Here is a 12,643-nt window from a genome sequence, read left to right as displayed (position 1 = left end):
GAGGGATGTACTTGGCCTGCAACAATGTTTAGGTAGATGGTACATGTCAAAGTAACATCCACATGAATGCCAGGACCCAAAGTTTCCCAGCAGAACATTGCCCAGATCATCACACTGCTTCTACCGGCTTGCTTTTTTCCCACCACTGCATACTGGGAACACACACCAGACCTGCCGTTTTGGAGATGCTCTGACCCAGTCGTCTAGCCATCACAATTTGGCCCTTGTCAAAGTCACTCAGATCCTTACGCTTGCCCATTTTTCCTGCTTCTGACACATCAACTTCGAGAACTGACTGTTCACTTGCTGCCTAATATATCCCACCCAATGCAGGTGCAACTGTAATGAGATAATCAGTGTTATTCACTTCACCTGTCAGTGGTTTTAAGGTAATGGCTGATCGGTGTATAAACACATTCCACACATACCAGCATGTTTTTGGGAGGTGGAAGGAAACCAGAGGAAAAAAAACTAACTGGACAGTGTAGTGGAATTCATCTAGAAGCCTTTCCTCTCCAGGCACCAACACTAATGTACTGGTGCATGATACAAACAGAGGCTTATTCCCAGTATCTCAGTCTAGCATTGCATTGTTGGAGTTTTGGGATTATGAGACTCCTTGCTGTTTAGCTCAGTGGGTGTGAACGTCACATTTGCGGGGGACTTTCTTATACCCGGTGATTTTCTCGCATACAAAGAGTACAAAAGATTAAGGGAGCTATTGTGAGCGGTATAGGCAGTGGGAACCTGTCGAGCTCTCGTCCCTGCTCTCTCTCTCTCTCTCTCTCTCTTTTTTTCCATGCCTGTAGCTGTGTGTTGCCTGTCCTCCCCCAGAGCACAGTGAGATTACTTAGTGTGTGAGCACACTGTCAGCACTGACACTCTTTCAGCCTCTCCGACACGTCTAAACTCATTCTCGTTACACTGGATGGTAGTTATACATGCATTCATACTAAAAGGCATATTTTGTTTTCAGATGCCTCGTATAATGTCAATGAAAGTCAAACCCACATCTCCCTCTAGTGGAAATATTGCTAAATTAATGAGCCATGGAGTTGCATGGAATACCAGTACTGAAAAAAAGTATTGCGTTATCAAATTACTGAAAACAGTACAATACTGCAGGTTTTCAGTACTGGTACTAATTATCCTGCCACTGAAGACAACTTTTCCTGACGTATTGCGCATCATTATTCATTATTGGTCATTATTATTGTTTGTTGATAATCTCCATCATATAGATCACAAAGCTACCCTGGATTTTTTCTAGCATGCTATAACTTCAGTACTAGTATTACGGTGCTTAATGTCTTCATCAAGGTCAAAATTTTGAAGTTGAAAGTTATGATTTAGACTACATGGAATGGTTTAATCAGATGCAGCCCAGGGCATTTTACTGTAATTGCAGTGATAAATGTTTCTTAGTTACTGTCTTGGTGCCCCAGTTTCTTTAATAAATTAATGTATTGTATACTGTGTTCATTCTCTTCAGTTTTGCTCTGCTTTGGGCTTCTTGTCTTCCTCACTCTGTCCTTTGTATGTCGATTGTGTGCGTGTGTGCGTGTAGATCTTTGAAAATGAGCTGAAGGACCAGGAGCGAGAAGTGTGTTTCATAGATATCGCTTACGATGAGATTCCAGAGCGCTACTACAAGGAGTCGGAGGTGAGCAATCATTACATCTCTGAGGATGCCACGTAACATAACATAATGCAGTGTTTAATATGTATCTAGGATTAACTTGGTGGAGATATGAGCAGTTCTAGACATCTAGATCTAGGAAATCTAGGAAGAAACAAACGTAGCAGTCAGGTAGTAGTCAGAGTTCATTTAACGCTCGACTCCAGAAGATTTGACGCTCAGTCTACTGTTACATTTTAAAGCAATAGTTCATCCAAAAATTAATTGTACACATATTCCCTGAATGGAGATGGTTTAATGGCAAATGAATGCTTACTCTATTTGTATATGTATACATATTGCTGTTTTAACATTAACAGCTCTGTTACATTGATTCGAAAGAGAAAACCCACTCCCATTATTTTATATATCTGTTAAACTGTCCAAGTACCAGAGATGAACACTACATTGTTTCTTAATATTCTTAATGTAGTCACCATTATGTTTTTAATCCATCAGATCCTATGGGCTACTTTTATAATTTGTAATGGTGTTCTCTTTATCCCTGCTCCTCAGTCATTAAAATATTAACAACATCCTTGATTTAAAAAGGAACAGTGCCTCCACCTCACAATGGGGAAATTCCAAACTTGTCCAAACTGCCATGCTCACCTCCTGCAAAATGCCAAAAGCCTGGTTTATAAGGAGGAATTTTATTAAAGCTAGGAAGTAGCCTGTTGTAATATTCAGTTCTACAGGTTAATCTGTCATGCACATACACCCTAAGAACCAGTAGGAGAGCTGATCATCAGTAAAAATGTGTCCATATGCAGGATCTTCGCTATTTTAAATCGGAGAAGACGTCTCGCGGCATGCTGCAGGAAGGCTGGCGGGACACGCAGAATCCCATCATGTGCTCCTACAAGCTCGTCACCGTAAAGTTCGAGGTGTGGGGCCTCCAGACACGCGTCGAGCAGTTCGTACACAAGGTACAAGACCCTTTCATGCTTTTTTAATGGATACCAAGTGTTTATGTAGCATACATAATGTTTCATTAAATAGATACAAGTGCTATTGATAAGTCTGAAATTGCCTTTCATATTTTATTCAACACTCATCATTTTATTCTGTAAATGTAGATCAATGTCATATAAACCAGCCACTAAAATGTCTCTGTAGTTATTAATTAATAAATGATACCGTGCAATTAATTGTGTGTTCACCTTTTTATTGTTTCATTATGGCTTTCTAAATAAAGGCAGTCTGAATATTCATTTTAATATAACATTGGTTTCAGTGCTTATTCATTATTGTTACAGAAAGTTTCATCATTCTGCGCACATGATTTCAAGCTTAGAGCATCAAAATAATTTCATTCATGTATCAAAAACAAGGGGACTTGTTTATATTCAAGAGTATTCATTCACAATTTTTGAATGTGCTGTAGTATAAAAGACCTTCAAATTATTTTTTACTTTCTTTTTTCTCTTTGTTCTCCTTTCCTTATCCTATAGGTGGTGCGGGACGTGCTGTTGCTGGGCCATAGACAGGCCTTTGCTTGGGTGGATGAGTGGATCGGTATGTTTCAGGCAGGGCTGCATTATACTAATCATGCATATGGCCTTAAAACCTTATCACAGCTAAATATTTGAGTGTAAATAGCAGCTTGTTTCAGTGTTAGGTCATGTGACAGGAGGTAAGGATGAAATAAGAGGCTGATGCTTAAATAAAATTGCCACTCTCACCATAGTTCAACATGAAATGGTCTGTAGTGTTTCTCTTTTTTCTCTGAATTTTAATTGAATATTAACTTTCAGTCTCTTTTGCATGATGTAAGATCCTCAATTTGTCTTTGAAGACATGTTTCACTTTTTTTGTTTGCCTGGGAATGTTGCCCTCTCTGCTTTAAACTTCCTATCTGCTGAACTTAAAGGATGGTAAATATGCACCTCTTCAGGTTTGCCATCTCTTTGCCCAATTCTCCTTTTTTTCTTCCTCTCTAGTTTCAAGTAATTGCTCAAATAGTTTTCTCACTGATGCCCATCCCAAGGGTTGAAAAGCTAGAACTAATATTCTCTCACCTCAAGCACTGACTAACCGGCACCGAAAATCCTCCTTGCTCATTCTTCTGGTTCGACCTTTGACCCTGAACCCTAATCCTATGACACCACCATGACCCGCCCTCAGTGTTCCTAACTGAAGATGTCCATGGTTTTTGCCCCACCCTTCCCCTGCCTTTGCAGATATGGCTTTGGACGACGTTCGGGAGTATGAGAAGCAAATGTATGAGAAAACCAACATTAAAGTTTGCCATGAGCAGCAAGAGCATTCCACCAATTCATCTCCATCTCTGGATGGCTTAGGGATCCTTGACAAAGTCAGCGTATGTGTGGACTTCTTTTAAATATCTTCTTCCTTAGCGAGATCCACCCTTCAGCCCTTACTCACTTTTTATATACCAACGAGTAAACTGATTCACCTGAAATAGAATCTCCCTCCCACTTTCTTGAATATTCAGCTCCATAATCCAACATCCAACAGCCTATAAGTAACTTCTGTGATTTTTAGTAGATGTTATTAGAACCATAAACTTTATAAAAGTGCTTTTATGTTTAAATGCTTTTGCTTTTTAAATGCTTTTTTGGTTAAAGTGTGAAAACTGCATCATCATTGGTGAAGATAGTGCAACATCAAGAGAAAGAACAAAAAGTTCAAAGTTTCAATGAAAATATAATGTATAGATTTATTCCATAAAATCTATACATTCCATAAAAAAGCATACTCTGTCTCTATTTGAATATTATTTTCTTTTTTTATTTTTAAAGACATGACAATGGATGAGGTGAGAGAGTTTGAGCGAAGGATCCAGGAGGCCACCAACCAGAAAATCGGCATGTTCCCTCCGTCTATTTCCATTGGCGAGACGCCGCTCTCATCTCTGGCTCCCAGCGGCCCTGCCAGTGCTCCATCCACCCCGCTCTACACCGACGCCCCCGAGTTCCTCTCTGTCCCCAAAGAGCGGCCTCGCAAGAAATCCGCCCCTGAAATGCTCAGTCTGCCTGAACCCGGCCAGTCGGTGCCTGTTCCAGCCCCTAACCACGCCTCGCTCAGCCCTGCGTCCAACCAGACAGAGTGATTGGGTCTGTGCCACGCCTCCTTGTGACTTCTTCCTTCAATCAGGATTTTGTAAACACAATTCACTCACTTGGCTACTTCCACTTGCTCCATGTTGCAAATTTCTAAAAGACTCCAGTTTCTGACCATGTAAATGGGCTTCCTCACTTCATGGTAGCCTCTGACTCAACAGTTTATATTTTCTCATATTTGGAAATATCAGAAATGTTAAATATCTGCATTCAATTATTGTGATGTGTTTTTTTCTGTTTAAAAGTTTAAAAAAAGTTTTTTTTCTGTTTATAAGTTTAAAAAAAAACAGACCATAAAGGCTACATATGAAGGCTTGTTAAAAGTACCTGTTATTTTTATTTCTCCCATCATTTTATCATGAAATCATTTAATATGATTAGTTGACTACCCATTGTGGCTTAAATACAGTTGCCTTAGCAACTACAAAGCAGGTATACCTGATTAGGATCATGAACTAACATGAGATGTCATTTTAAAGTAAAAGTTTGTAATTTTTAGAGTTATTTTCCACCTATAATGTGAAGATTGACAGGCCCTCCCTTTCCTTCCTACTGGCTCCACCCCCTCTGTTGAAAATGCCTTATAGATTGCGTTTTAGGGAGGAACAGAGAAGAGCATTTCTGCTTTAACTGGGAGCAGAGTTATAAATTCCAGATGGAAAAAAAATGGAAATGGAAACAGGAAATGGAAAAAAAGTAGTAAGATTTATTTTATGTCAATATTGTGCATTATATTTAAATATTTTTCAATTATACAATGATTATGGGGTAGAAATAATTTTTAAAATTACAAACTGCATCCTTAAAAAGTGGCATCTCACAACATCAAGGAAGATAAATAACTTGAAGATGGCCAGTGGGGTTCCAAAAGTCTGAGACTGCTAATGAAAATGCTTGTATTTTGGGCATTTTTTAACATTTGTAAATTTAAGCCTTTTTTTTTTTTTCAAAAGTACATTCTTTACATGAATTTCAGAATTTCTTAGTATTTGGTGTTTTGCTTTGCTTACAGCATGCACTCATAATATTGAACTATTATATTGATAATTATAATATTGAAATACTTTTATTTAAAAAATTTTCAAATTCTGAATATTTCTGTTTATTTCCAGTTTTAAAAGAAAAAAATCTGATTTTCAGTGTGATCTCAGACATTTGAACTCCACTGTTTTTTCAAAAAGAACTTATTTCAAAGTAGTTCAGTCTTTTTTTTTTTTTTTTTTTTTACTCACTACCATTTAGCCATATGCACACACATGCAAATCCGCCTAATCAGAATGCTGCTCAGGTCTTCATTGGTGCCAGCCTTTCCAAAGCCACGGCAGGAAAAATACGACGTCCTCTCTCAGATATTCCAATAACACAGCCATCCAGGATTCCAGGGTTTGTCCTTACAAGCCAGATTTGTCTTAATGGATGTCTTAGATCTACTTTATGGAAGTTCTCTGCAGCCAGTGCTACAAAATAAACTGAAGTTTTAGTCCAAAAAGTGTGGAAGCAGCTTATATGACAATCTGACCATTAACCACAGCAGGGGTAAGGGACGCTCACAGAGCATGGGGTAGAAAATCTAGCAGGGCATAATGTTATAATCAATACAAAAATGTTACAGTTAATATAGATTTTCTGGATTTTGCTATTTTATGTTTTCCTCATTTGGAATATCAGTGAAAATTAGGATTGAATGTTTTATTGAAGCGAGCATGTTACAGAATGTCTGCATGTATGAATGAAATCAGTAAGTCTAACCTTTCCTGATGTCCTCTGATGCCTGATGATTTTGCCTCCAGCTTTTATAATAATACCAGTGAACAGGGAAATACCTTCAGAAAAATTATTTTTCATTTTTGTCCGTTTCTGTGGCAGGTTTCTGCACGTTCTTGGTTAGAGGCAATGAAAGTCAGGAGAAACAAAAATGTGACCCAAGGACATGATTGTTCCTGGCTGTACTCATAAAAATGCTTTCTGAACTAGCTGCTGCTTCCCCTTACATTGTAGATGGGGTTTATTAAAAGTTGCATGGACTGTTCACAGGCTCTGTAAAGTCCTGTGTATATGCATTTAAGAGGCAGGGACTGCTGGTGAGTTCAGTACGATTTCTATAGACGACAGTGCACTGAGCATGCTCCGAACTAAACAGCAGCTCCAACAGTGCCTCTGCATGTACATGTAAATACGTCAATCAATAGATCTCTATACAGATGTCTTTAAGCATTCTTGAAACTATTATGTAGTTTTTCTCCTTCTTTTCTCTCTTTTTTTTCTCAATTTCTTTAACGACTGGGAGGAAGTGTGAAGCACCTTGAATTATATTTTACAACTTGCACCCAGGGCCATTTTTGACAAAAGAAGAAAATACTTGACCATGCTGCTACTTGAGTCTTTAATACCGTCCTAAACTATCTGATCCAGGGAAATGTTTTTAGTTTTGAAACTCAGTTTAAGGTTTTTTTTTTAATAGGCTACAGAAGTAAACATAAAAAAAAAACCTTCCCAACGTTTAATTTCTGCATTAGGCATGTGCCGATATAAAATTTTTACATCATGGTAATTGCCTAACTTGCTATCACAGTTCACGATATTATCACAATTTTGTAATAAAATGGCCACAGTTAGGACACTATCCACAAAAAAGTTATCCTACAGCAGGGTTCTCACAAAAACCTCAAACTAGACCTGAAACTATTTTGGACATTGGAAAGGGAGACAACCTTTTCTTCCTTTTCTCAGTCTTTGCATGGGAAACCATAGTGCACATGTATTTCTGATTTGCAATATATATTAAACAGAAATGGTTCTGTACATTATATCTACACTGTATGTGTGTACAGTTTCCCTTTGTTTGCCGTAGACTGTTTGTAAAAATTGATTCAATTTAATTCCGATTATTTGCTTTAAAACAAGATCTTGGCGGCCACTGACAGCTTTTAAACTAGCCTCATAAAATTGACCGCTTGCAACCTTGTTGCAAAACTAGCCCAGTTTGCCATAATAAATGTGACTCTGGCAACCCTGCTGTATGTCCGTTTTGGTTTAGCAAGCCACAATAAAATTTTATGTACCCTTTCAGTTACACCAGTGGTCCTTAAGATCAGATGATAAGCCCTAAAGATGTACAATTATGTTCTTGTTAACTTAATGGATTAAAGGTACAGTCAGTGATTTTGAAGCTAACTGTTTTGAAAAATAACTCCTTGGAATAACTGATGTGGAGCAAGGAGGCGTCTGTGCTCACCAGTCTGATGTGCCACAGATACCAGGTTCAGATATTTTATTCACAGTTAACCAGAATTAATGAGAATTTTTCACCAAGTGGTCTGATCTAAAAATCACTGACCGCACCTTTAAGTGTTTACCTCCTCTGTACTGACAAGACAGCATTTTCTTGTCGTCTTTTCATAACAGTTTTAGGGGCATGTTCCTGTTGGTGGTAAGAAATTGTTAAATTAATTGAGTCGTGTCTACTAAAAAGAGAAGGAACTATTTTCCTTACATATTGTTTAAAATAAGAAATCATAGAGGACACCTGTCCTTCTGCTGCCTTCTGAATTACAGACTTGTCATAAGCAATGTACAGAAATGCTGCCTACCTGTGTTACCACATGGAATGATGATATTTTAATGTGTTCATGATAACAATATTGTCCTGTTTTTTTTTTTTTATATCAGTGTTTATTATATATTAGTTATTATAGCTGGAAGCCTAATGTATAACATTAACAGCAATTTAAATAAAACAAGGAGAAGCGATGTTTATATGATACAAAACATTGCAGCTGGTTTGGGTTCTGTGCGTGGACAGTTAAAACCTCTCATGGATAGAATTTTTTACCCTCTAACAGATCCTTAGTCACACAATATTAATAAATCTCTGATATTAATAGATTAATGATACATGCCAATCTTGCAGCAGCAAACTGAATGAGCTAACACTGGAGGTGTTTCTTGAATACATGGACCATTTGCTCTTAAAATTCGTAGCACAATTGCTGAAAATGTCGCCACGGAATTAGCTGTGTGTTTACTAGAACAAACCATGGTGTTTTATTCCACGTACACCAGAGTGTTATTGTGGAAATTATTAATATGCTTTATTAGGCAGCAGTTATGCCCAAAGGTATTGAGATAAAGTCTATAAGATTCAAAAGGCAGTAAAGGAATCCAGTAATTCTGTTCAATGGATGAGATGAGATGAGATCGTGATATGGTTGCAATTATCATACACGATTTCTATCAGCACATGTCTGCTTCTACTATTCTAGGACTTGCAGCAGTTTCTAATTGGCGCTTTAAGAAAAATTTCCTGTGTATTATTTATCAAATATGTAGTAAAACACCCTTAAACCTCAGCACAGCACTATGTATGTTTGCACCACGCTGCCAGGAAATTATTTCTATCCAAACCCACCATTGTGCTCCTGCCTGAACTGAGTTTGTAAATATTAGTTTGTACAGTTTCAGCCTTTTTTTTGTGGACGTGAAGTGAAAACCATTTGGAATAGATATTTTGTTTGCTTGTAAATGGAAGGTTGTTATTTTGAACTTTTCTTGTCAGAATTGTTTTAACTGCAAATGCTGTTTTACGCGAATGCCTGGATGGTCAACAAAAATGAGCCAGATGAAATTTATATTTGCTAGCCTTGCTTTCTGTTGCGATATTTCTTGTTTGAAGGAGTAGCATAACATAGAAGAAAAACAATTCAAGATTCTATGATTGTTTTTTTTGTTTTGTTATTTTGGGAATTTTCCATTTTTGTACATTTTGATAAGTAGTGATTTTGTCTTGATGTTTTGCAGTTTGCTCTTTACTTCCTCTGTGGCCTGTTTTCTATCAGTAGCAGTGAGGTGATTTAGTCGTCAAAATCTAATCAGCCCTGCTATAGATCTAACAGTTAAAGGCATTACTACTTACTGAAAGTTTACATCTAATTGTAATAAAACACTCAGTGATTGGAGCAATCACAATACCTGAAGTCTAACTGTCACATTTCCCATTTGCCTCGTAATTGCCTCATAATTACAATGAGGTGCATATGGATATTCATATATATTTCCATATAATGTTTATAATTATATGAAAAAGAAAAAACTGGTTACTGCCTCACTAAGCAATGTTTTAAACCAGAATTATAGGTTTGCTTTTTGCTTTAAAAAAAAAAAAAAAAAGTCAGTGTTCAATTTACACTTGAACCATGGAGCCGATGATGTAGCTGCTATCGGCAGACATTTAAAGTTTGTTTAAAAACAAGTAAATGGGACCCTCTGATATGTAGCGCACGTCGATTAACAATAATTAAACAAGACGTTGACTATAATTTTGTTTAATTGGCTTAAACTCAACATGCGTTCCTGTAAATCCATCCAAAACAACAAGTTAGAATGAACGCTTCACCTCTGCAGCCTCTGTCTAAACAAAAAGCAGGGAAGTGATATTATTCTGAAGATGTCCATGACTCTACTGTGTGTTGAATTTTTGGAAGCAATTATTTGCCAAATTACAACAGTGTAAAAAAAAAAAAAAAAAAAAAAAAAAGCCCTGAATTTCTGCTCAGAAGTTTGCATTAAATCTGAAGCCATAACAATAGAAATCCTAATGGGATTTTCAGTTCTGATATTGTCCAGTTTTAGCATTTAGCATTTTATCTTTTAAAAAATTAGAGTGCTGAATTCTAAAAGTCTTTAATTTTCCATTTCCTTCCTCAAGTCTTGCTTTGCCGTCCAGGCCTAGAGGAGAGGACTAAGCATTTTCATTTCATTTTAGCCATAAATTTCTGGTGATGTCATGCTGCCTACCGAGGCTGCCTACCCTAACAGAGTCCTCATCCACGACCAAGTGCCGTCCTTTTTGGCCTCTTTAGGTTCCTGTATATTTTGTTCTGATTCGTTGTAATTACTGTTTTCCTAAATCTTGTAGCAAATAAAAACTGACTTGCTATGATGTAGCTTGTGTTGCACATGTCATTGTTGAGAATGGTGGGGGATGTGATTTCCTGCATGAATGTTTCTTAGAAATTAATCATAAGTCTATAGATAATCTTTATTATCAAACAGCATATTTAACTTATTATTATGTTTATTCACTTGGGAGACTTTACTGGTAAAATGATGAGGTTAGAACAAAGTAGTACAGCTCAGAGAGCTGAGGAACTTAAACCAAATGTCGATATTATCTGGCAAAATGAATGTCTTTTCCACTGCACAGAGTATCAGATTCCTTACATCTGCTATACACACCTTCATCACTGGAGCAAAAAACAAAGTGAATTCTTTGTGGATGCCATTTACAGAGGATATAAAAAGTCTACACACCCCTGTTAAAATTGCAGGTTCTTGTGACTTAAAAAATAATGAAACTGAGATAAATCATATCAGAACTTTTTCCACCTTTCATGTGCAATGAACACAGTTCAACTGAAAATCAAATAGAAAGGTTTTAGGAGGAAAAATGTACAATAACCTGATTGCATAAGTGTACATAGCCCTTAACTGGTACTTTTTTCAAGCAGCTTTTTTCAACCTTTTGCTTTTAATACAACACTCAGTCTTTTTGGTTAAGAGTCTACCAACTTAGCACATCAAGATTTGGTCATTTTATTCCACTCTTCCTTGCAAAAATGTTCCATGTCTATAAAATAGTGAGGGGATCTCCTGTGCACAGCCCTCTTCAAGTCAGGTTTTGAGTAGGATTTAGATCTGGGCTCTGACTGGGCTATTCCAAAACAACGATCTTCTTCTGAACCCATTTCTTTGTTGACTTGGATTTGTGCTTTGGGTTGTTGATGCACTAGAAGGTGAAAATTTTCCACATCTTCAGCTGTCTCACAGAGACCTGCAGGTTTTGTGCCAAAATAGACTGGTATTTGGAGCTATCCATGATTCCCTCTACTGTACCTTGAATTGATCCTTAGTCCCAGCTGAAGAGAGGCTGCCACATAGCATGATGCTGCCACCTCCATGCTTCACAGTGGGTATGGTGTCCTTTGGCTGATAAGCTGTCTTGTTTTTGTGCCAAAAATATCTTTTAGAATTAATCCAAAAATGTTCTACCTTGGTCTCATCATAACACCATAACACATTTTGCAACATGGTTTGGGGTGATTTCGGCAGACTTGGATGCATGTTGTTTTTGGTGAGAAAGGGCTTTCGTGTAGTAAATATGCAAGAATTGCTTATCACATTTATTTATAATTATATCAATATTTTGAGCAAATTCTTTTACAGAGATAAGTGGAAAATATATATCTATAGATAGAAAAACATCCAGAAACATCCGGAAAATGCACTGTAAATCAGTGTAGAGTGAGTGTGCTAAACAGATCCTCCAAGACATTAGGTGGCAGCGTGATTATCACTCAGTAAACGCTCCAGCTCCCAACGCCGTCGCTGATTGGCTCGTGTCATCTCGTTGTGTAATCTCGCGATGTTTTCTAAGTGAGGGGCAGAAACATGGCGGCGCTGTATGAATCGTACACGCTGTGTGGGCTCGTGCCAGCGCAGAACTCCGCAGACTCGGGGATTCAGGGGATCGAGCCGGACGGAGATGAGGACCGTGTGATCGTTACCGACTGCGCGCGATCTGTCACCGTGTACAAGGTAATAAACACACAGCGGAAACAATATGGCAGCGTGGGACAGAGACCCGGCACGCGCTGCTAGCTCGCTCGGCGTGTAAACACAAGCACGACTGCAGAAAGTCGCATGTTCAAGCTGTTTACTCTTTAAATAAACTCACTGAGGAGTGAGAAACGGTGTGAAGTACACGTCTTACACAGAGTCATTAATGGTATTCATTAAAGTTAGCGTTAATAGCTGCTCATGGGTTTAAGGTTGACGCTGTAACGTTAGCTTAACTAGTTAGCTAGCTAAGTTACTTAGTTTA

The 12,643-nt window shown here is 37.7% G+C and overlaps 2 protein-coding genes across 2 annotated transcripts in view; both read left to right on the top strand.

Annotated features, from left to right (window-relative positions):
• Positions 1-10,706, top strand: part of LOC113538331 (cytoplasmic phosphatidylinositol transfer protein 1) — a 64,934-nt gene extending 54,228 nt beyond the window's left edge. Inside the window, exons 6-9 of the mRNA XM_026933303.3 lie at positions 1,568-1,663; positions 2,452-2,607; positions 3,133-3,196; positions 4,444-10,706. Of these exons, the coding sequence (XP_026789104.1) occupies positions 1,568-1,663; positions 2,452-2,607; positions 3,133-3,196; positions 4,444-4,754 (627 nt within the window). The 3' untranslated portion in view covers positions 4,755-10,706. The remainder of the gene's footprint in view (positions 1-1,567; positions 1,664-2,451; positions 2,608-3,132; positions 3,197-4,443) is intronic.
• A 1,475-nt stretch (positions 10,707-12,181) lies between these two features.
• nol11 (nucleolar protein 11) overlaps positions 12,182-12,643 on the top strand; it is a 13,418-nt gene continuing 12,956 nt past the window's right edge. The window contains exon 1 of the mRNA XM_026933125.3: positions 12,182-12,357. Coding sequence (XP_026788926.3) covers positions 12,211-12,357 — 147 coding nt within the window. The 5' untranslated portion in view covers positions 12,182-12,210. The remainder of the gene's footprint in view (positions 12,358-12,643) is intronic.

The sequence above is a fragment of the Pangasianodon hypophthalmus genome, chromosome 2 (genome assembly GCF_027358585.1).
Source record: "Pangasianodon hypophthalmus isolate fPanHyp1 chromosome 2, fPanHyp1.pri, whole genome shotgun sequence".
In the NCBI taxonomy this organism is placed as follows: domain Eukaryota; kingdom Metazoa; phylum Chordata; class Actinopteri; order Siluriformes; family Pangasiidae; genus Pangasianodon; species Pangasianodon hypophthalmus.
Note: the sequence above shows the minus strand (reverse complement) of the source record. Positions and strands in the feature narration are given on the sequence as shown.